Source organism: Manis javanica, chromosome 3 (assembly GCF_040802235.1).
Source record: "Manis javanica isolate MJ-LG chromosome 3, MJ_LKY, whole genome shotgun sequence".
Classification (NCBI taxonomy): domain Eukaryota; kingdom Metazoa; phylum Chordata; class Mammalia; order Pholidota; family Manidae; genus Manis; species Manis javanica.
This window is the reverse complement of record NC_133158.1, coordinates 81,758,057-81,784,125: the sequence shown is the minus strand read 5'-3', so window position 1 is coordinate 81,784,125 and position 26,069 is coordinate 81,758,057. Positions and strand designations below refer to the sequence as shown.

The window sequence follows — 26,069 nt, the reverse complement described above, 5'->3', positions numbered from 1 at the left end:
TCCTTTAGTGTAAATATAAAATTCTTTAAGCTGTCTTATAAGACTCTTGATAACCGTTCCCCTTTAACTACTTTATATTTCTCTCTTTCCACTGTCAACTCTTCATTTTATCCCAGCTGGTTTGCTCTCTGTGTTTAGGAGCTCTTAACATTCTTTTTTATTTCCATATCTTGTTTTCCTCATTTCTCTTCCCACCTTTCCATAGAAAAAATCCAGTTAAAATGCCACATCTCTAGGTTGATTTTAGCTACTCCACCCCATATTCACGCATTGCTCCTTGAAACTGCAGACATTTGTTATCTGTACCATCCATGAAGTATTTAAGTATGTAGTATCTAATATTGTCATATAATTTGAGGTGTATACTCATTTACTTCTTCAGGGACTGGATTTTATATAACTATATCCCCTGACTTCTCTATTATATGTCAAATGAGTAGTAACTGCAGTCAATTATACATGTTTACTAAAGTTGTTCCACTTGAGAATAATCATAGGAGATTGTATTTGAAAATGCAGTATCAGCTAAATGGTTTTTGCAGTAGCACTTGTATTTTTATATTAATTATCCAGCTTATAGGTGCAGAAAAGGAAAATTACATATGCATTCATATTAAAATGAGTCAAACATATTTGGCTGAATATATTAATCAATATAGTAATTTGAGACAAAAGTTCTAAAATTGCAGCCTTCAAAAATAAAAGCATGTATTAATTTTCTAAACAGTGCTGAAATATAATACAAATATTATAAAATATTATATTAGTTCTGGGTGCATTTGCAATTGTTCCTGCCCCCTTAAAGGATACATATCAGAATATTTGTATTTCAGTAATATTTAATGGATATTTAAAAATTGTTTTTGTGAAACAGGGTATCAAAGACCACTAATTTATATAGTTATTCATTGAACAAGCATTTATTGAACACAATGTATATTAAACACTAAATTAGAAAATGAGAATTTTAACATAAAGATTGTTTCTTCTCACAAGTATTCACACAATGATGTTGAAGTGGCCATGGAAGCAAAATACTGCAAAACAATCAAATGCCTGATACAGTGGAGGCACATGCAATATGCGGTTGGTACAGAGATGAGAGACAAATTGGTGTATGTTGATAATGAATTTTTTGATCCAATAGTTTATTTCACCTTAACTATCTAGAGTATGTCCCAACTTACAGATATGTTTTGTAGATGTATAAAATAAATTAATTAGAGAGTATGGAGTTATATAAAGAAGGGTCTGCTAAGAATTCCTCCACTGTGTTTAAAATATTTATACATGTAAATATATAAAAAGTTTACACAAAATTTTGTAGATACTCAGCTTCTGATTTATGGGATTTATAGCTCTGTAATAGAAAACTGCCTCTAAGGTTCCAGGTTTTCCAATATAAACACTTATTATGAGTTCATGAAATGCTACAACTGGTTTTTCAGAAGAGCTCCAGCTTGCCATGAAAATTGGATTATTTAAGCACCAGCTTAAAGATGATGTGCCTGGGTGTAAAATAGTCTTTGGGAAATTGAGTCTCAGGCCAACCATATTAATTTATGGAAAATGGCTCTACATGTGTGGAAATAGATAGAAGCCAAATCAAGAGACCATATTATGATCAGACACATCACATCTGTGAAACCTTCATCACATTTCTGCTGATCACATGGCCACATAGAATTATTGCAAGCAATGCATTGAGAGTTATGAATTTTGAGTGTCTGCTATTGCTGTATACAGCATTTCATCCTAGAATGTGTCCTTGTGATCCATGATAACCTGTCATACCCTAACCATGCTGGATCACTATAGCTACTCTATTTGTACTGGATCGAAGATGCTACTCCACTTTACCTCAATTCAGTATGTACAGAACATTCCATTGAAATGTAAACGAAGGTTTTGATAAACTATTTTAAAATCATAATGAAAGTGTGATATATAACCTGCTGTTTAGTAAAACCTTTAGTTATTCAGCATACAAACATTAATTGTGATATTGGCTACAAAACATAACAAAGTATCATTATGAATTCAAACACTACAGTGTTACTGTAAAATAGAGGGCTACTTATGGTGAACATACATTGGAAACATCCATTCATATTTCAGCCAATGATATAAGTAACCACTTCAAGCTTTTATGGAAAACAGGAACAAACATCTAAATACTAATGAGGACAATGGATTCTACAAAAAAGCTTAGAAATTTTAAATCATATTGCAGTATTTTCTTTTTTAAGAAAAGAAGATGATGAATATTTTGAATATTGGCTCTGCTAAGCTTCATTCTATAATATTCTCACCTAATTTTTACTAACAAGTATATTGATTATATATATAGTAATACGTACAGATTATATTTGAGCCTTTGCTATGTCTTCAATATTGTCCCAGTGTAATTACATGTACAAAACCTTATTTTTAAGTAGTTTACCATGTAAATGAAAAGACAAACCTCTTTATATGAAATAAGGTATAATACATGTCAAATTGTGGGATGCAGATTATAACTGTGATAGTAGGTTACAAAGAAAGAGAGAATGTACATAAGTATTGCCAGGAATATGATAATATATTAAATATATTTATATAATGTACCTATGTACATATATATGTGTATCTGCATACTTTTGTATATACATGTGTATTTACGTAATGACAAGATACCTCAAAGTTTGGGCTAAAGAATCAGAGAGACCTTGCTTCAAATCCTACCTTGCTTATATGATCTTGAGTAACTGTTAAAGCCTTTGTCTCCTTATTTGTGAAATGAAGATATTAATACCCACACCATTGGGTATTTGTAAGACTTAAATAGAATAATGTTGGTATAACACCAATTTATAGTGGCCAATAAATTGTGATTATTATGTGTATTATCAATATGCTTAGTAACTCTAGAAAAAAGGTATGCTTTTCTTGGTAAAAATTTTGTGTATTATTCAACAATTTTTACATTAGCTTTCTGTACTATTCAGCTACAGAATCCCAGCAATACATGACAGTAGGACATTCACAATTGTCAAATTGAAGAATGGGTTATAAGTTTGTTGCTAAATCAGCAGAAGATACAGTTGTCAGACTTTACTGAGGTATCAGAGTATGTGAGACTTCAAGCAGTGATAAGTGAGTTTGGTCAAAATGCTCAAATCATACATATAAGCCTCTTTATGATGAGTCTGTTCTTTACTTCTAGGTTAAAAGATAAAATGTTTTGCACACTTTTTCTATAAAATGAGGTAGTCACAGTAAATATTTTTATGGAATAAAAGTTGTAGAATACATTTTTATTTCTGATTATCTAAACAAAGCTATATTTATTTTGCTTCTTAAAAAAAGAGATGTGTCTAAGAGAACATAAAACCAGTAGTTAAAACCGTATCTGTCAATTAAATCCTGCAAAAGAGCATGTTTTATTGCAATTGTTATTTATAATCCAAAGAACATCACCAATTGTCCTTTAAAAGTTACAGTTCATTCTTGCACTGATCTAGATTACAAATTAGGTATGCTGTTCCACATACCATGGCTAACCAATGTACTCTGTGATAAGAATTCCACCTATGGATTTGAAGGGGCCTAGGCCTTAACTTTTTCTCTCCTGCCATATGACCTTGAACAGGTGTTCCAGTTACTTAGTACTGCATCAGAAAATATCCCCCAAGTTTAGTGACTTAAAACATTGACAGATATGGTTTTCACTACTGGTTTTATGTAGTTATCTTTTTTTACTTATAAATCTATAGCTTGAGCAAGGTTCAACAACGACAGCTCATCTCTGCTTTATGCATCATTAGCTGAGGTGGCAATGGTGGAGCCTAAATCTAGTTTCCAGGTAGCTCCCTCACCTGGCTGGCAAGCTATTTCCTACTGTCATTTGGGAGCTCAGTCAGAGCTGTGGGCCAAGGGCTTAAGTTCTCCACGTGACCTCTCTGTGGCTGTTTGGCCTGGCCTTGTGGGCATGGGGCTAGTTTCTAAAAGTAAGCATCCCAAAAGAGACAGGCATGTTATGGCCTAATCTAGGAAATCGCACAATCTGGAACTCAGCTGAAAGAGTATATTGTCAGAATAGTGTGTAGGATGGGAGACACTGTCCAGGATACTTTTGGAAAGCACAGTCTGCCACAGTAAGTTACTTAGTATCACTTAACTTCAGTTTCCTCATCTAAGTAATAATATGCTAGGCACCCTTATGATCACTTTACACATATTAATTCACTAACTCCTCATAACGGTCTCTGAGTTAGCTGCTATCATTTATCCCCCTTTTATAGGCAAAAATAATGATGTGCAGGATAGTAAGTTGCCTGAAGTGACAGAGTTTGTAAAATACAGAAACAGAACTCATAGACATAAAATCTAGTTCCAAGTACATATTTTTTATTACTCTTTGTAACTGATTTTTATAACAATAACTAAAAAATTATATACAAAGATCTTTGCACAATGTCTGGCTCATTCTGAATGTTCAATAATTATAAATGATTTTTCTGTAAGCTATTTTTACTAGTGATATCTTACATTATTACTAATATATCTTACAGGGAATCACTGGGTGTTTTCTCTTTAGGGATGGATTTACTTATTCATAAAAGTAAATTCAGTCCAGTTTAAGGAGTATGTAAGAAAGGAATATTGAAAGAAAAAGTTAGAAACTGTCATTACTGTGTATCTAGAAAAAAATTGTGAAATGAGAATGAGAATCTCTGATTAGGGGATAAAAAACAGCATCTTACTTCAGCACACCTGTAAATATAGTCATGGATCCAATAAGCACATTTTTTAAAGGCAGTACTAAAATCAAGGAAGTAGTATTAATGTAGACTTAGGTTTGGTTGACTAAAATATAACAGGTAATACGAAATTAATTAAAAATCACATTAGAATATTCATGTTGGAACACTGGAAAGGTGATCTGTGTTTCTAGAACAAATATGGTTAGCTTTTAATGTTATGCCAGTATTATCACCAGATAGCATTCAGATGCGTAATAAAAATAAAAATAGGTCTATACCTAAAAACTGCTATTGTTAAACTTTTTGTTTCCATACCTACTAATAACTTCTAGAATACAAACACCTTACCCTCACATTAGAAGCAGCTTTAGAATTTTAACTTTGCATGTCACCAACCTCAGTTATTACCTACTTTACATTCCAAGTAATGCTCTATTCTTGACAATTGTCCATCTCTTCAATGAATTTGCTTCTTTCAAATCCTCTTTGACATAATTATGAACATGAATGAGAAAAAGTGGTGAAAGATAAAAATAAGATCTGATATACCTACTTTATGCTTGCTAATGGCAACTTAGTTTCCCAGTATATATCCCTGCTTACTTTTTACGTTAGTGTGTCATATAATTAAATAAAAAACATATGGTTTCTAAGTTGTTATCCTCTTCTTTATGTAACCAAAGGTTTAAAACCTCACTGCTAGTCTGAGACCAGGGTGGTGGTCTTTTGCTTTTGTTCTCAAAGTCTTTGGATGTTAAATAGAATAAGATCCATATGTGTGTAGTTTAGAAATAAGTCTAGGAATTCATAAACAAGTGTATGGGATTGATTTCTAAAGCTTCTCCCTCTCCATGTTTTTTCCCAGTACTTTCCAGTTTCCTATGTCTCCCCTTTAAAGTCTGTTTGCTGGAAGGCTGGCGAGGGCTTTACTTACTCCACCCTGCTGTGCACTTCTTCTACTAGATCTACATTCTAGGCCAAGTGGAAGGAGGACAGAGAGAAATAGAAATGCAATGGGATTGACTCTGCCCTCTCAGAACCATAGCTTCAGTGAATGGAGAGAAAGTTTCCTTTCTTAAGAATTTTGGCTCCTATGGGTGCCCATTACTGGCCACCACTACCACCACTGACACAGTTACTTGAGAGCTACATAGGAGAGAACAGAGAAAAGAAAGGAGACGCAAAGGAGGATGGGCTTTCACATTCCCTCCTGAGCATTAGGAGTTTCATTTCCCACTCCGAGCCAAGATGAGCCGGCTTGTTCTAGAGCTCTTCCTGTGACCTGGGGTCCACTTCTAGTTCATTTAGTCTGGGCTCCAGCCCAATCATTGGGGAGGTGGAGGAGGGAAACGGAGAAAAGGATAGTAAATCATCACCAGCTTGGTAGTACTTCATATTTTGGTCTTCTCCAGTATACCTGCTTCTACTTACTGTTCAGAGTCCTCAGATGTCTGCTGTGTATATTGTGCTCTAATTTTGTAACTCAGTAGAAAAAGAATGCAGAGTGCTATTCCTCCTTTCCAGAACCAGACTTCCTTCCTCCGGTTCTTTAGCGTAAAAATCATGTGACCTATGGTATATTTTTGTAGGTCTGGTGGTTTTTCTGTTTGCATATTCAAAAGAAAGTCTGCTTTCAACATTTATTTGGTGGCAATGGAAATTAGAATTACTAACATATTTTTACCTACATTATCTTATGTGGTCTTTATAGGAGCCCCCTGTAAGGAAGATGAGGTTATTTTGAAGTACAGTCTGCAAGTTTATTACTAATAGATTTGTATTTGGTTTTGAGATTCTTCCTGGCTTCTAACTAGTAGATTATTCTGAAGAAACAAAATATTTATGCTTATTTACCCTTAAGTTTTAGTTTTGTTCTCCTTTTCTCTTTATTTTCCAATTATGTGATTCTCCTGCCTTTTCTGCTTACATGTCAGCAAAATTTAATTTTCATAACTGTGGAACAGTATCTAGGAAAAAAGTAATACTGCCTATCCCAGTTTCTTAAGTTTCATGAATTGTAAAGTTTTGAGAAATGATGCAGATTACCTATTTCACTGATAAGTCATTCAGGTTTATCTACTTATAGACTATTGAACACTGATGAAGAAAAGGCAGTCAGTTATATTACTATCAGCTCCTGTCACACAAGTCACAATTCAGCATTTAATCAAATGATGAGAACTAAGCAGTATGACATGCCTAGTAGAATTTCTCATGATCCTTTGTCTTAGAGTTTTCTGACAATAAAGATAAACATAAAAAGCATTGCTAACAATATCTAGCCTAACTACTTAATGTTAAAGTAAGGTATGTGTAGAACAGGTCATACATTTTTTAATTTTGTTTTAGCAGCGTGTGTGTGTGTGTGTGTGTGTGTGTGTGTGTGTCTAAAAGTATTTTCCAACTATATTTCAATCAATACCCAGTGACTTCAGTTTTCAGAGGACAATGAAACTTCAAATATTTATGAAAGAATTGTATTGCATGGTATGTATTTCATTAGTATTAGTGGTATTTGGAAAACTATACTAATATTGATGTGCCTTTAATACATGCTTTTCTATAAAAATTACTTTGACCTTCATAATATATATCACATCTTTTATTGTTGTTTCAAACAATGATTTAAAGTTCCTTAAAATATATTCTAAATTATTTTAAAAAGAAGATACACAAAATCCTGTATTTTTGAAGTAGAAAATTATTTTTTAACTTAGGTTATTTATTGTGTTATTTTATGAGAATATTTTTGTATCTTACATTTAATAGATAGATACACCATTGTCAAATTACATTGTATATACTCCTCTAGCATTCTTGATACTTTTATAAGTAGGTACATGACAACAGAAAATCAAGAAATCTTTTCAGAATTATTTAATAAATAATGGTTTAACTCTAATTTGATTATTCTTAAATAAATTTACTCCAAATTTATGATTAAAAATACAACAAGGTGTAAACTTTTTGTTAAACATAGTTGATTCTATCAATTTACCTCCATTCCCTCAAGACATTTTATCAAAATGATTAATGGAATATAGAAGATTTACACTAATAAAGACAAAGCAAGGAGTGAAAGGAAAAAATACATAAGGTGAAAAGGGCAACATGTCAGCAAAATTGCAGAAAATGAAAATCAAATGGACGAGGGATAGATAACTCTCTTACAATGGAATCTGGCATAAATGCCTGCAGGGTGAGATGTGCCTTTCACTTTGTTCTGTTCTATTGGGTTAATACCAAGGGGTGGAATTGTTATGTCAGAAGATATGTCTATGTTTATCTGTAGTAAACGTTGCCAAACAGTTCACCAAAGCGGGAGTACCAATTTAAACTGCTCCAGCAATGCATGAGTCCTCATATTGCTCCATATCCTTACCAACACTTAATATTGTATGTGTTTTTCACCTTAAGCATCCTGGTAAGTGATAATAATATTGCATTGTACTTTGAAATAAGTTTTTAAAGTATGTCCTTGGGAAACTAGGTGTAGTAGTTAGGAGAAGGACAGTAGAAAAGGGAGTGAAATATGAAGGCTATTTAAAAAAATAAGAATTCAAGATGACTAAAAGTTCTGATTTTTACTTGTAGCCAAGATGTAGTAATATCTGCTGCCTGCCATATAACCTAGAAAACCCATGCAAAATATATGAGAAAAAATTCTAAGACCTAAAATGTTAGGTAAAGAAAGACTGTTTCCTGAGAGATGGTAAATAAAGAAGGAGAACTCTACAACTGTCCCCACTTAGTGTCTTGAGAGAGTTTCCAGGTCATGGTATAGGAAGGAAGGACCCTGATAGAAGCCAGTAGACCCCCTCCATAGATTGTGAAGACTGATAGAGAGTCCCCATATACCATGATAGCTAAATTTCACAAGACAGAGGAGTAAGAGGAAAGTGTTTCTCTAAAGTTACTTCCAGAGAGCTGCAGAAGTTTTCTATGAGTATTCACCTGTGTTTTGCTAATAAGCAAATAAACCAACAAAGGAGATTACATCAGATCATAGAAAGCATACAATTATTCAAAAATTTAAATAAATAAATAAATAAAATGGAACAAAAAAGATAGGACAAATGGAAAACAAATAATAGAGTAGACTTAAACCTAACTACATCATCAACCACATTAAATTTAAATAGTCTAAACAATCCAACTAAGAGACAGAGATCATCAGAATGGATTTTAAAAAAAAGAACCAGATGTGTGCCACCTGCAGGAAATGTGCTTTAAGTATAAAAATGCAAATAGATGAAAATAAAGGGGCACGAGGAAACTTCTGGAGTTAATAGATAGGTTCACTATTTTGATTGTGGTAAAGTTTTCACAGTTGTATACATATGCCAAAACATCATATTGTATACTTTATGTGCAGAATTTTGCATGCCAGTTATACTTCAAAAAAGCTATTTAAAAATAATAATGGTGTACACAGGGAGAGGTAAGTAGTCTAATTTCTGTAGCAGCAGGTGGTGAGTTTGGAAAAATAGGTATGAGCTCAACCATGAAGGTATTTAAATGGTAAAATAAATTTGGACTGTATGCTAGAGACCAGGTGTTAGCAAACTTTTCCTTTGTAAAGAGCCAAATAGTATATATTTTATGCTTTGCAGGCCAAGAGTAAAAACCAAAGATATCACATACCTATATAATCATTTAAAAACATAAGAACTGTTTTTTAGCTCATAAGCTTTACAAAATCAAGCAGTGGGCCAAATTTGGCCAAAGGGCAATAGTTTACCAACTTCTAATACAGACAATACAGAGTAGCATGGTCATCTGTATGGTTTAGAAATATAACTGGCAGTAACTGTGGAGTAGATTTGAGTAGGAAGAAATCAGAGGTGGGCAGACCTGAGAAGAATGCAGTAGTCTTAAGAAATGTGGATTTACATAAAAATCCTGTAGTATTATGTATGAGAACTAAAAGATAGAATCACTATAGAACTTCTTTATCCATTCATCTGTTGACAACCATTAAGTTGTTTCCATATCTTGACTATTGTGAATAATGCTGCAATAAACATGGGAGTTCAAATATCATTTTGATATCCTGTCTTCAGTTTCTTTTGATATTTACCTAGAAGTGGGATTGCTGGATCATATGGTATTTCTATTTTTAATTTTTTGAGGAACTTTCATACTGTTTTCACAGTGGCTGCACCAATTTAAATTCCCACCAATAAAACACAAGGTCTCCCTTTTTTCCAAATCTCTGCCAATACTTACCTCTTGTCTCCTTGATGATAGGCATTCTAACAGGAGCAAAGTGTTATCTCATTTTGGTTTTAATCTGCATTTTCATGATTAATGATGTTGAGCGTCTTTTCATATACCTATTGCCCATCCTATGTCTTCTTTAGAGAAATATCTATTCAGTTCCTCTGCCCATTTAAAAAAATGTGATTGCTTTTTTTGTTATTGAGTTGGATAAATTCTTTATAAATTTTGGATATTAGCCTATTAGTAGATACATGATTTGCAAATCCATTCAATGGTTTGCCTTTTCATTTTATTGATTGCTTCTTTTACTGTTCAGAGGATTTTAAGTTTGAAATTGTCCCACTGGTTGATTTTTGCTTTTGGTGTCATATCCAGACAATCATTGCTAAGACCAGCTTTAAAGAGCTTTTTCCCTATGATTTCTTTTAGGAGTTTTACTGTTCAAGTTGTTAATTCATTTCATGTTAATTTTTGTGAATGGCATAAGATATATAGACATAAATTTACTCAAGGAGGTGAAAGACCTGCACATTGAAAACCAGAAAGCTTTGCTGAAAGAAACTGAGGAAGATACAAATGAAAAGATTTGTTATGTTCATGAATCAAAAGAATTGTTAAAATGTCCATATTACCCAAAGCTATCTATACATTCAATAGAATCTTATTAAAATGCCAAAGGCATTTTTCACAGAAATAGAAAACAAAAATTGTATAAAACCACAAATGATCCTGAAGAGCCAAAGCAATTATAAGAAAAGAAGGACAAACCTGGAGGTATCATACTTTCTGATTTCCAGCTATATAACAAAACTGTAGTAACCAAAGCAGTTTGCTATGATATAAAAATAATACACAGAACAACGGTAAAGAGAACCCAGAAATAAACTCCTGCAAATACATTCAACTAATATTTGTTAAAGAAGCCAAGAATACTTGATGGGTAGTATATCTTATGTGAGTGGCATAAGATGGTAGGAAGTCATCAAAGTTTTTTAAACATGGGTATATAATGAACAGATTTTTGTGTTCAAAGCTGCACTATCTAATGTGGTAACCACAGGGCACATGAAGTGATGGGACACTTGAAAGGTGGCTAGCTTGAATTGAGATGTGATGTAAGTGTAAAATACATATCAGATTTCAAATACTTAGTACAAACAAACCCAAATAATATAAAATATTTCAATAGCTAGATTGCATGTTGAAATGATAATATTTTGGATATGTTGGGTTAAATAATAGATGTTATCAAGTTAATTTATGTTACTTTTTAGTTTTTTAGTGCAGCTACTATAAACTTTAAAAATTGTATATATATGGCTTATGTATATATAGTTTAATATTACTTTTGGACAGAGTAGATTAAAGTGGGCAAGAATGGATGCTGACAGATGAGTTAGGAAACAGATATTCAACAATTTAAATATCACTAAACTATTCTAAATATTTTAAGAAATATTCCAAGCATTCTAAGAATATTCTAAAAGAAGGTGACAAATTAACTGAAAACAGGCAGAAAAGAATTATTTATATTTTTGTTTTTTTATTTACCAAAGAAAATAAATAAAAGGTCAAAACGGTTTGCTGCACAAATTTAGATTAAAAGTAAGCTGCTTTATATGCTTAACAATATTTATGGCTGAGATTTGAATGGCCATTAACAGGAAGAAAACAAAATGTTTAGAGCTCTTGTCTATGTTGTATAAGTTTTATATCTGTGCATGTAATAATCTTTTATTGTAGTTCTATAGCATACACATTCATAATTGTTTCAAACTTATTTTAAAAGGTCACTTAAAAGGTTTATAATAATATTTTGATTTTATTCAAAATAACAGTGGAATGCACAGAATGCAAAGTCCCCATTTAGATTTTCAGTTCACTAGTTTATTAGATTGAAAAATAGTTTAATAGATTAAAGATATTATTTAAATTTCTAGCTGGGTTCAACATTTAAAACTTTTTGGCAAAGTATTACAAATGTATTCTGTAGAATATATTCAGTTATTTTAAACTGCATCATTAAGTAGAAAATAATTTATTGACAAAATATATATGATAGATTTATTGAATATTCTATAATACACTGTCTTATAACTACTATGTCTGAAGGTTAAATTTAGAAATTAAATATTTTTTAGGGAATATTTTATTTCCAAAGATGTTAATGGGTTAATTATGTATTATTTACAAGCTGAATTTTAATAGGCTAAGAGAATATTTTGATGACACAGTTCTATTACTGATTAGCTAGATAGTGTAAATCAATTTATCAGCCAGTTAGAGAAGATATGATTGTTATTTATGTCTCATCACTCACAACCTCATTGATATTGAATAACCAACTTTTTAATGTTTATTTTACTTTACATAATTGATAATTTTCCTTCCCTTGAATTGCTTGATCATTGCTAAAAAGTATAATTATAAAAGAAAATACAAATTATCAAAAATAATAATTATGGCATACGTGTTTATGTTTATCAGCTTTCATGGTTTAGACTATGAGAGGATAACAGTCAGTGGTGTACGGTATAATACTCGTATCAATAGAAATGTAGTCATTTAGATCTGGAGGAACATTCATCAACATATCTACCTAAGGAAAGATAAATAGTTGTTTTGGGACTCATTTAGGTAGGAAGTAAATTTACCTAAAGAAACTGAATGAATTTTTTTTTCCTTTCCTTCCTGAGTATATAAGCAGAAGCCTTTCCAACAGATAAATTATTGTTAAATTAGGATTCTTGTATATTTTTAAATGGAGCATTGTGTGAAAATATATTGGATTAAAATAAATAGTTTCTTAAAATATTTTCTAACATAATATATGTCACTGAAAAATTACTTTTCGTTTATTTTTTGTATACATTGTTAATTGAGAAAGTGGCCAGTATTGTTTTCTTTGAGACCAGAAACAGCTAAGCCCCTCACCATTCAGGACCATGGACGCATACCTAACATAGGATCCTTTTCCCTAGGTCTTCCATTCCTGTAAAAATATACACTGAAAATGACAACATGGATTTTAGCAAAGAGAAAATAAGGTTCAATAAAACATTTGCTCATATAACTTTAGTCATTTGCATTTCATTTTCATGATTTTTTGTGAAAATTTAGTTATTTGCATAAAATTTTCATGATTTTTGCCATATATGCATAGCATATATGTCCTATATAGTTAATATTTTGTCTACCTACCCTTTATCTCAAAAATTGTAAATGGATTTACATTGTAATAAACAGAAAAATTGTTTTCCATAAAAGTAACAGTAAACATGATAAAAATAAATCAGGGTTATAGCTAGATCTTGCTGAATTCTCTCTAAGCCTAAGGATACCTCTTATTTTGTTCCTCCCTAAAAAAAATTTGCTAGTAAGAAAGGTCTTAAGGTATAACAACACCAGACAAGGACTTTCTCCTTGAGTGCTCAGAAAGACTGAGGGAGAAATGGAGTGTAAATACATTTTAAATAGTGTGATTTAATGTTATTTAATACCATCTCCAAGAACTACACAAAATCATCTCCCATACTGCCAGTTATAGGCATCCTCTCACTTTGGTAAACAGTTATTTTGCTTCTGTGTGTATCAGGTATACTTTTTAAAATAGCAATCTCAGCTAAAATGTGAAGTCAATATTGTGTTACTAATTTTGAAAAACTAATTTCTTTCATTAACATATATTGACTTTTCTGTGCTTATATGACACTGAAAGCTGTGATTCAAAGTGTGTATGTACTAAAATATGTAGTACATGTACAAATGAAATACCTCTAGCAGTAACAACAAAAATACTGTTTTTCCTGTTTTTACAGCTTGCAGACCAGGATTCTATAAAGCATTTGCTGGCAACACAAAGTGTTCCAAATGCCCTCCACACAGTTTAACCTACATGGAAGCAACATCTATTTGTCAATGTGAAAAGGGCTATTTCCGAGCTGAAAAAGACCCGCCTTCCATGGCATGTACTAGTAAGTGTATACATTTTGCATTTGGAAATCCTGTTTTCAACCCTTTTTGTCACTATATTCTAAATTATTTTAAAAAGGAGATACACAAAATCCTGTATCATCAATGCTTTGTCTTTGATAAGTCAAGGAAATAGTTTCTCTCTTTCTTCTCCTCATAGTTGCTTTTCAACTGCTTGCAAAGAATGTGTTTATTCCTTAAAATACACATTGATCCTTGACATGTAAATTCCAGCACTGGTTTGAGGCCCTGCAAATTTTCCCTAACCGTAATCTGTCCTTAGGAAGTGAAAGCAATTTAAGACTACCTGAGAATTTATAAAAACTTCTGTTCTTTGCTTCACTGTTGACCATTTTAAGGCAGATAACTTAGGGCCATCAAGTTTACCGTGTGGGGGAGCTTCCAGACGAAACTTTAGAAGTCACTGTGCTATGGTTAGGCAAAAATGTTCAAGTTTTCCTTGACATTTTGTCTTTAAAGAAAGGGATTTTTGAGTTTGTTCACATTTCACCTCTCTTTCTCTCCAATTTTGGGGTTGGACCCAATACAGTATTAAATCTAAATATGAAGGTAATTTTAATGCATGTGTCCAGCCTTTTAGATTATTTGTATAATGTTATAAAATATAATGCATATCTGTATGGTTTAAAAATGAAAGTGAATATATTAATACATTGCTAAGCTATGTAAAAGTAAAATATCACCTTTTGGACAATTATAAGAGTCTTATTAAATACAAAAATAAGATATTATAATGAAAACTTGCCTTCTTTTTGATGAATTGGTGCCAAACTATTGTTTATCTTGTATAACTCCATACAGGCAAAAATAGTTTGAGAATTGAATTATGTCATGCTACATATTCCTTAGAGACAGTGAAGATGTCCATTTTTTTTAAACCTAACTGATGCAGTTTGTAGATTTGACTGCATTTCCACAGAATTTAATATAAAATATTTTTATAAAACATTTAATAAAAATGCAACACATTAATTAGTAGATGTAATTTTTGCTTTCTAATTGTAGATGTTGAGTGACCACTTTTTTAGAAAACTAACCTTGAAATTACTATCTCAACATATTCCCACCCAGGAACATATTTTAAGTTTATATAAAAGGAAAATTCTAAATATAATTTCTCACTTAAGTATGGAAGTAGTTTTGAACTGTAAAAGCTTGCTATTCTATGTATCTGTAATCCTTTTGCATAGTCACTATATATTATTATATTGTGGACAGGATACTCCAGCTTAGGTAAGCGGTGGTGTTTTAGATGGCTATAGTCCTTCCAGGAAAGTATCCCTCAAAACCTATATCAGAAACTGAATGGAGCTTTCTAGGTGAGTGATAGAGGAGAACCTCTTCTTTTTATTTTCTTAGGAGACTTTAAATAGACAATTTAACAAATTGAAGGAACAAATTGGTTCCCATTAATCTAACCCTTTACTGAGGTAGCAGAGTAGGTAATAGGGAAAGTTTGCATTTCTTTGGAGTGAGAGACTAGTTAAGGATATAAGTATGGGGATGCAACAGAAACTGTAATCTGGTAAACTAGTGTGAATCATTGTTGAATCAGATATGTCTGCTTACCAGCTTAATGTTTTATGTGTCTTGGATTTTCTTCCTTTGTCAAAAAATTTCCTTTTTTTGCACTTGGTATTGTTAATAATGCTTTTTAAATGCTAGCCTGACTTAGCTCTACTAAGTGGAAGCAGAAAAGTTTGCTTCTGGTCATTGTTAGGCAGAGCTTTAGACAGACAAGGAATAGTACATCATGTTGCCATCAAAGATGTAAAGAGAGAAACCCACAATAAAATGACAACTTTAAGCTGGTCTCCCTAGTCTAGCCCCAGGAGCCTCCCCTCTGCTACTTCTTGAGAACTTCTTATCTTTGTTTTAGCAAAGACATAGTATAGTGTATTAGTAAGTTCATCCTCTTTTAGAATCAAATTATCTGAGCTTTAATTTTGGTTTTGGTGCTTATGTGTGATGTAACCTTGGGCAGATTATTTAACCTCTCTTATCCTCAGTTGTACCATTCATGGTGGTGATAACAGGATTTGTCTCATTCTGTTGTTACAATGATTGAATACATTAATATTTTTAAAGTGGCCACAGTAATACCTAGCACATAAGATGTGCCACATATTTAATATAGAAAGCTATTTCTTAAAATGTATTTGAAGTAGTTTCTGAAAAGCTAGTATTCAAACTATTACTTTATGTTGATACTATTATACAGGACTTATAACCTTTATCATCTGCATTTCCACAAACTGAAAAAATAAAACACTGAATTTTTAAGACCTTTTCACAAAAATATATTAAGTCCCATGATCTAGGTCCATCTGATAACAGTCAAGCATTCTGAGTTGTATCTAACTAGGTGAGAGTCCCTAGCTACTATGATTTATATATACACACACATATATATGTGATGTAAGACACTAAACTTCAAAGTATCATGTATTTTTTAAACGATTAGATTGTTGGGGAAGAAAAATCAGGGAAATGGCAAGTCAGGATGCGACTGAACAAATCAGGCCTAAGAGGACAAGGGTAATTTCACCAAGATAGAACTTTTTAGAGGCCAACAATCAAACAAGCAGTCAACCTTACCTGTCTTTGATTAACCACAAACAATAGACAAATTTTAATAGGTACAAGCTCCTTCATATATCTGGGAATTAACCATTCTTGATCACCTATATTCCAATAATATATAATCTAAAGGTCAGAATTTGACTCAAGTAAACCAATCATTCTTTGTTCTTTGTTGTTCTTAGTCTTAGCATTTGGAACTATGCATTCAGGGAATCTTCCAGGGATTTAAAAGGAGAGCCCCCTTGTTTTTTTAGTGTCATGGACAGTGAAATTTTGAATGTATGAGAAAGAAAATGAAGGACTAAAATATTAGAAATGACAGACAAGGACATTCACCTACTTGGGAAAGATTTCACAGATAGGTCTGGTATGTGATCATATAATTGATATGATTTTAGGGACCCCAAGAAGTTTTCCCTGCTCCTTAGTGCCACAATCACATAGTAACAACCACCCTTAAAAAATATGTTTTCACTGTTAAGAGTTTTATACTTTTTGGGGGCTTTCACTATGGAAATAGTGTCTTTTTTATATTTTATGATTCTGAGAAATAATATCTTATGATTCATTCACATAAAGATTTTTTTTAAGACTTTCTTTTTCTAGAGCAGTTTTAGATTCACAATTCAGAACAAAATTAAGAGACAGCATAGAAATTTTCCATATATCTCCCTGTTCCCAAAAATTCATAGCTTCCCCCATAATCAGCATTCTCATCAGAGTGATGCATCTGTTACAGTTAATGAACTTATACTGACACACCATAATCACCTGAAGTCCTCATACTTTATATTAGGATTCACTGTAAGTGCTGCATGTTCTATGGGTTTGGACAAAGTGACATGTACCCACCATTACAGTATCATACCGACCATTTTCACTGCCCTAAAAATCCTCTGTGCCCACCTATTCACACCTCCCTCCCACCAACCTCCAACTACCACTTATCTTTTTACTGTCTCCATACTTTTTCTTCTCCAGAATATCTTATAGTTGGAATCATATAATATGTAGCCTTTCAGATTGGCTTCTTTTACTTAGTAATATGCATTTGAGATTCCTCCATGTCTTTTCATGGTTAGATAGCTTATTTCTAGATGTCTAGATATACCACAGTTTATGTATCCATTCACCTACTGAAGGACATTTTGGTGCTTCCCAGTTTTGGCAATTATGAATAAGGTGCCATAAACATGCCTGTGCAGGTTTTTGTGTGGACATAAGTTTTCAGCTTGTTTAGGGTAAATACCAAGAAGCATAATTGCTGTATCACATGGTAAGAGGAAGTTTAATTTTGTAAGAAAACAAAACTATACGACTTTGCAGTCTCACCAGTACTGCATAAGAGTTCCTGTTGCTTCATATCCTTGCCAGCATTTGGTGTTATCAGTGTTACCAGTGTTCTGGATTAAGTTATCCGTGTTCTGGATTTTGACTATTTCTAATAGATGTGTGTGGTATCTTGTTGTTTTAATTTGCTTTTCCTTGATGATATGTGATGTGAAGCATCTTTTCATAGGCTTATTTTCCATCTGTATATTTTCCTCAGTGAGGTGTCTACATAAAGATTTTTAGGTGTTTCAAATGGCTGCAATTTTTAAAAAGTGCTTCATATTCAAAGATAATCCCTCCAGTAGTCAGGGTAATAGGTATGATATGATCCTTCAATCTTCTATTGGTCCTGGTTATTATTGTTAATTTCCTTTTCTGAAATTTTGTTTCCACTACTTCCTTCCTTACAACCTGTAAGTATATTCAGATTTCTTTTATTAAAAAACAATGCTCCCAGTCCAGTAGTTTCTCTCTTCCAAAACAACTTGGAAAAGCAGTCTTCATTGGCTGTGGCTACTACTTTATTTTTAATTTACTTCTTACTCTACTGCATTCAGATTTTTGCTCTTCACCCTACTTCAATCAGATTTTTCTTCTACCATTTCAAGTAAACCAAATAAGAAAAAAATTCACCAATGGTCTTTACCATTTTGTGTCAGAAACATTTTGTTCCTGCCTTTATTATTTTTAACTCTATTGATTACTCCTTTTATCTCAAAACTATTGGTTCTCCCTTATTCTAAAACATTGAATTCTCCTCTTCACCCTCTTTAACTTTTTGAACATTGTGTTTGTCGGCATTGTGGTTTCTCTTGTGTTGTTCAGCTATTAAATGTCAATTTTTCTCATGTTCCTTTCTTTGCCTTTTTGTCTTTCCATACATTCTTATTTTTATGACTTCAGATATCACCCGTAAATATATGATACCTATATTTTTATCCATATTCTGGTCTTCTGAGGTCCCAAGTCTTCTAACCAGCTAATAATAGGATATATAACATGTATGTCCTTTGGAAACCTGCCCATATCTTTGAACTAAGTCACACCATATTTGCCTTGGACTTCCAATATGCTGTACTTGTTCACATCCTTGGTGCCAGCCCTTCTTCTACCTGCAGTGTTTTACCTCTAGATCTTCTTATGGCTGTTCTCCTATTGCCGCCATTTAGAATCAAATGTCATTTCTTAGGACAGACACTTCCTGATCATCCATTCAAAACAGAATGTTCCCATCCCCCACCCTTCATTATTCTTTTTTAGATCATGTTTTTTTCTATGGATTATATCACTCTGAAAATATCTGGTTTGTACACTCACTTTTTAGTTTATTGTTATTCTCCCCATGCTAAACTACAAAAGCCATGGGATCATGGATGTTCTTTCTTTACTGTATCTCTAGCATAATAGTAGCTGGCAGATATTGGGCCCCAAATATTTGATGAATAAATAAACTAATAATTTGAAGCTCAACTTGTAAAAGACAGTTTCATTGCTGTCTCCCTCAGCCTGCTCATCCACCTAGCTCATTTTCTTCTCTCAGTGTATACTCATCTACCCAGAAATCCAAGCCAGAAAGCTTGAAATCATACCCCCCACCCCGACCTTGACATGTCCAAGTAGTCACAAGTCCTATCAGTTCTACTTCTTGGCATTTATTCTGTCCATTTCTTCCTGTCAATTCCTGGACCTATCTTTCTAATTTAAGGCCTCCAACTTCCCTTTGGACTGATTTAATAATATTCTGGCTAGTCTCCTTCTTTCAGTCTTCTACCCCTATAAATATTCCAAACTATTAGAAAATATTATCTAACCAAAAACAAAACCTTGATCATATTCGCACTTCTGCCTAACATCTTTCAAAGCCCAACCCCTGTTAGGCAAAATTGTAAAAGTTAATCCAAGGACTTTCGAAGTCCATCCCTGATTTGTCTCTCCTTCTCCAATTTTAACTATAATAAGGATCTCTCAGACAGTCCTAATTCCAGTTACATCAGCCGCATTCTTCCAAGATTAAGGATTCTTGATTTCTTAAAATTCATTGTGTCCTTTTTATATGAACTGCAAAATATATAAAATAAATTATAAATAAGAAATTTAAAATGAAATACTGAGATGTTTTCTCTAATTTCTTAATCTACTTCATAAATTCTTAACTTTATTTTTCAGCTAACTCATTATGTATGTTCTGTGTTATTAAGGGTGAGCTGTGGAGGACACTCCACAACAACGTAGTCTTGCTCAGTTAGGGTCGCCTCTGAGAGCAGTTCAGAGCATACAAGACCCTGCTGCCTGCCAAGGAGTCAGTTATCAAAATAACTGTCTAAGGCTTTTCCAAGCCAGAGGAGAACAACACTCACTGAAGTTGAAGAAACAAAGAAAAATAAGAGTTACTAAGAAAGTACTTGTCAGCAGGAAAGGCAGAGACCGTGACAGGATAAAGATAAATGAAGTGAGGATCTAGTGTACAGATGTATGAAAAGTTAGACAAAACATAATTCCACAGTCATGGAATTTTTACTTTGATGTTTCTCATGTGCTTAAATTAATAGGATTTTTTAAAAGCCACTGAATAGGAGTTGGGAGATAACACATTCTATAAACATTTGTGTTTTTCTAGTTAGAAAAATTCAAAATGTAAAATTTAAATCATATATGTGCATAATCCTAATGCACATCATTAAAAATTTCACTTTTTCAGGTCATCTAAATATATAAGTATCTTTTAAGTAAAATCATTTTTTTCCAACTTTATTCTTAATACAAGGCAAATTTCATGTCTTAGTGTCTTTGTATTTATCATACAGTGACAGGGATTGAATGAAAGTGTAAAAGTTGAATTTACTTTTGCTCTAAGGCCAATAATTGTAAAACACGGCTTATTTATTGTTGAAATAATTGGCCAACTGATAAATTCATTATTTTCTCAGCCTTACTTTGAGTAGAACAGTGTGTTGAGATGTAGCCGAAGAGGCATTTTACTTCATTTCTGCTGTCCTACTCAGGTCTTCCACTTTGGGGTGAGTATAGAATGCTCTCATCCAGGTACCCCGTTCTGCTTGCTATCTCTCTTTTTTCTCCATCTCTTCTCTAAGCACATTTTCAATGGAGAAAACCATCCAGTTCCTTGCTTTTCTGTCTCACAATTGAAATACAAAAGCATAACTGATTAGCTAGGTGGCTCATTGTAAACACAGTGTAACAGCCACAATTTGAAGGAGGCCATCAAAGGAGAGGTTACAAAGGTGGATTTTATTACTTCTAGAAGACTGTGTTATATTCTGGATTTGTCATATAATAGAAAATAACTCTAAATATTCACTCTGTATATTACCATGATGTATTTTTAAAATTAAAATGACCCTTACATTATAGAATAGATACCTGTATGTAATGAATCCCAGTTTCCTAAATACAGATCACTGATGTAAGATGTCACATGAGCTTCATGCAGCTTTTTAAACACAAATAGTTTATTTTTATTTAAACAGAAGTTCTTTTACCAACTAACCTGGGAGACATTTCTCTATAGGAAGAGATACTAAATAGTTCATTCTGATGCTTTTGGAGAATTATGTCACTGCTTGCTGCCAGAGCAAATCTATACCTGGCCCCTACTGTTGTCTCACTCAGTATCATCTACTTGTACACAATAGACCAGTTATCAAGAAACATTCATAAATGGAAAGAGTGTTCATAGTTATTCTCACAATGTTATACATTTTGAGAAAGGTTTGTTAGATTTAATCTGTTTGTTTATTGTTTTGTTTTTTACTCCCAAATCATGGCAGTGCTTAGTGTCTCCATATTTACTTTTCTATTTCTAAGTGTTTAATTAAAAATAATTGACTAAATAAAGAAACAGCTGTATGTAGGTGTGCATAATTTTGTTTTTCATTATATTAGGGACACTGGATGATATTTGACTCTGAAAACCTAAAAACAGCCTTCTCATTATTTCATTTTTATTTTAAAGTGCTTTTATCATACATATGGTTTTGCCCTTTAACTCTTGACCTGCTCAGCTATAACACATTTCTGTCATTTTTACAGTTAGTTAATCTATGCACTTATATATGTTTTTCTGCATTGATGAGAATGGTTGATAACTATTTTTTGGAATTTTATGTATCTGTAATCTATACCATAGAAATTTGAGGCTGCACATGTTTTCTTTTCAGGTTTTCAAATGTCCACAGCACTGTATTTTGAGGAGCTTTTATTTTCCTTCCCAGTGGGTAAAGAGATGGGTGGCTTGGGTGGCTGCCCATTTTGCTATGGGTCTTTATTAGTAATCTCAGTTGTCATAATATAAACATCCCCTTCCACTTCTCAAGTGATTTTCAAATCATGTGGATCTATCCTTAATAACACCAGGCTCTTATGAAGACAATAACCTTGAACTCCTGGCCTTCCAATATTTGTCAAAATTTGTACTATGTGAAAAGTTATTACTGGAGGATTGTACAAAACTGTGCAATCTATTCATTCCCTTAGTTAAAGCACACATTGCCTTTGGATCAAGCTGGACCAAGATAGACTTGTATATATGAACACAAATATTTCAGTATAATATGTATACTTGCTAAGTGTGAGTCCCCTCTTCTATAAAATGGGGATAATAAGAACATCCTTTAAAGGTTTATTGTAATAATTGAATGAAATAAATCATGTGAAATATTAAGTACACTCCTCAGAACAAAATATTTAAGAATAGAGTGCTTAAAAATGTTGGTTATATTTTTGAATACATGCTCACAAGGTATAAAAGTGGACATATTTGCCTGAGGACAATAAGGAGGTGTCACAAAGGAGGTAACACCTAAATATGAAAGGTGAATAAGAATTTTTCACAGATCAAAAAGAGGTAAAGAACAACAGCATGTGCCAAGGCCTTGAGATGCAGCAAAAGGGAACAAGAGGCTGAGGTGTTGTTGGGGCTATGAAGGCAAGGTTTAGAGTTTCAGATCTTATTCTGGAAGTGAATAATATTTGCTTTATTAGATTCCATTTTTTATTTTCTTTAACTATGAATTTTAGAAATAATGGGAAAATCTAAAAGGAATTACCTGAATCCTCATTCAGTACTATGAAAACAATGCCTAACAAGTCTTCATTTTAGACATCAATTTAGCTACTGAAGTAGGTGCAATAACATTAAAGAAAATGAGATTTGTGAGCTGCAAAGGATTTGAAATGCATATGCTACTGTATTTTGAGCAATATTTTTCTTGAAGATTTAATTTTCAGTTGTTCTTCTGTATATAAAACTGTGTTTTAAATGCTCCAAGAGAGCATTATTAAAAAGAATCTGTTGTAAGAAGACTGTATACATTGCTTGCTATTATGTATGTTTTGATTATGTGCAGTTGACAATACTCCCTTTAAGCAAAACACTATAAAATATCTCTAATATCTATTTACATGGTTTTTTTTCTACCTATAGGCAAACTACAATGTAGTAGAGTTAAAAGAAATCTAAACATAAAATACCTAGGTATTATCTTATCATTAATTCACTGCATGACCCCAACATAATTATAATGTTTTCCTGGGCCTCATTTCTTTGTCTGAGTAAAATTATTTAGTCCCTTCCCAATGGTGGGGGTGAGGTACCAGTTTTATGATTACTCATCATCAATTTCCAAATATACAAGCATTTTATGAAACAGATATAGCACAAAGTGGTTTAGAAGAAAATACAACATTCTGTTTATAGATGTTCTTATTAATATACTTATCAAGTTTTATATAGGAAGAACATCAGATTAACAATGTGGATATAGATAAAAGTTAAAATTAATAGGGATAATGTAAAGAATGAGATGACTTAGAGTTTTAAATTATGTCTATATGCAGATCTGACAACATAATTTTTGTATATTATTAAAGTCTAGAGATACATGTTTTCATTTGTTCCTATGTATTTTTCTTTAGTAAATTTTACAATTTACTTATTTGCAAAAGCATTTACCTAAACATCTCTTGATGGTTCAGTATATTTTTTATGGTTCTTTTTGACATAGATTAACACAGAACTATTTTTCTCTCATTTGCAAGCTCATAAAGAAATTTACTTTTTATTAGGAAACTGTACTACTACATTTTTGGTAGTTGTTAAATTAACAAACACATTTAAATTATTGCCAGGTAATAACTTAAGAATTGGTAAAATATAGTTTAATGGACAATAGTCTTTCATGACTTGGTATCCTCAGTTATTTGAATCAAATTTTCATTGTTCTTAAATTTAAAAATACATCTTCTAATCACAATTAGCTATAGAGTTAATGGGTAAATAGTCATTTTACAGTCAATATGAAAAAGACCCCTGCTTGTGAATTAATATATTTCTACAATTATTAACATAAAATATAAATCTATAGCAGTTAATGTAGTAACTAACAGTAACTAAAATCTGACCCTTAAGTTTGCTGTCCTTCTGTGTCAACCCTTATTTAAGGGTGTTCTGACAAAGGATGGATGGTATTCCTCCAGATGCTTCTTGGAAAATAAGGTTTTATGAACAAATGTTGGGGAAATGTTAGATTCTACAAACTGAAGCAAGTTGCATTACTTTTGTTTCAGCATCACTTGGTCAGAGAATTCTTAATTTGGGCACTGAACTCATTTTTTTATGTGATATGGGACTAGGGCTATTGCACAGGATATATTTTGGTAAATACAATTCTGCTTAAAAACGTTTTTCATAAAAAAAATTAAAACAGACCAAGAATCATAGCCCACCTGACCTCTGCTGCTCTGAGAAGAAGATGGGGACTGCAGGGCCAGATGTGTTTCTGGGAAAGGAAGAGCTGGCACTGCCACAAGTCTCCCCCACATTTACTCTTAGAGCACTCTTCCTTTATTATTTAAAAGTGTGAAGGGAAAATACAAATTGAAGTAAAAAAAAGAAAACTTGAAAAGGTATTTTCTAGATAAACTAGTGAAAATAAAATTATAGTTGTTATGTAAGGTTTATTATATGATGGGCTTGAATAGAAGCTAGTTGAAAATCAGAATAATTGCCCTTTTCTTATGAAGTCAGTCTGGAGGGTGAAGTGCAGAGACTGCTTTTCTTCTATGTGAATTACTTGTCTTTTTTAAAGAAAAAAATATATCAACATAAGGATATCCCTTAGAGTTTTCAATACAAATGTCTCCAAAAGGGTTATAGCTGCCAGTTTTTCCCCCAATGTATTACATAATCTTTGTGTAATTTATAAATGATAACAAAGCAATCAGGCCACATTCATAAAAGCCCAGTGACACATAATTTAGTTGAATCTGAGGATTAGAATTAATTGTCTCTCTTTGTTCCAAGTTCTAAATCTTAGTAAATGATTCACTGCATGTCATTACAGCTTAATATTGGCATGAAATCACAGTTTAGCTGGCATAATTTAACAGCAATTAAAGAGCTATTTAATCGTCATGCAAATTGGTATGAAGGCCCTTGAGTAAGAAGGGTGTCTGCCTTTTTGTGAAAGTATCTCCAGGCGGACAGTAATATACTTGCAGACACCCATAGCATAATTGATAACATTCTTCCTATTCGTAAGAATATAAATGAATAATAATTCATGTTTTCCATTATAAATAAGAGAAAATGGCAACAATATGAATATGTCATTCTGTAGGAAGATATTATTATGATAATGATAATGAATCTTTATCTCCCAGTCATAAGTCTAGGTTGGAGGTAAAAAGCTACACTTGTCCCTGTGCTCTAGTTTGTAATCCCTTCCATATTGTCCTTTCTGAAGGCAGATGTTTCTGTAACTCTAGGACACAAAATGCCATAAAGCAAGTTATGTAGAAGCCTTTTAGAAAAACCATCCTGTTCTAAGTCTAGCTTTAGGTGATATACATACAAGCGGCTGAGGCCCCTACCCATCAGATTGCTGGTATCAGGACACAGCAAAAAGAAGAAGGAAATATTTAATAACACTTCTTAATATCTCAAACCTTATGCACAGTCATATAGATTTATGACTAATGTTATGCTACTCTAACACCATATAATAGATCTCACTACTTTGTACTATGTACTTACTAAGCTCATTCCCTACACTGCAGTCAGAATGTTTTTCTTAAAACATATTACTTCCATACATAAAATCTGTTTCTTCCTGTTGATCACAAAAAAATAACCAGACTCAGAAAAATAACCAGTGAGGCTAGCAATTTTGCATT

General features: G+C 32.5%; 1 protein-coding gene across 8 annotated transcripts in view; it reads left to right on the top strand.

Moving 5' to 3' along the window:
* The window catches only part of EPHA6 (EPH receptor A6), a 953,598-nt gene that overhangs the window by 458,485 nt on the left and 469,044 nt on the right, over window positions 1-26,069 (top strand). For all 8 annotated transcript variants that reach the window (XR_012129240.1, XM_037001712.2, XM_073231795.1 and 5 more), the window contains one exon: window positions 13,787-13,942. Coding sequence is in view for 7 of the 8 variants with exons in the window: in XM_037001712.2 (XP_036857607.1) it covers window positions 13,787-13,942 (156 nt within the window). In the remaining variant the exon portion in view is untranslated. The remainder of the gene's footprint in view (window positions 1-13,786; window positions 13,943-26,069) is intronic.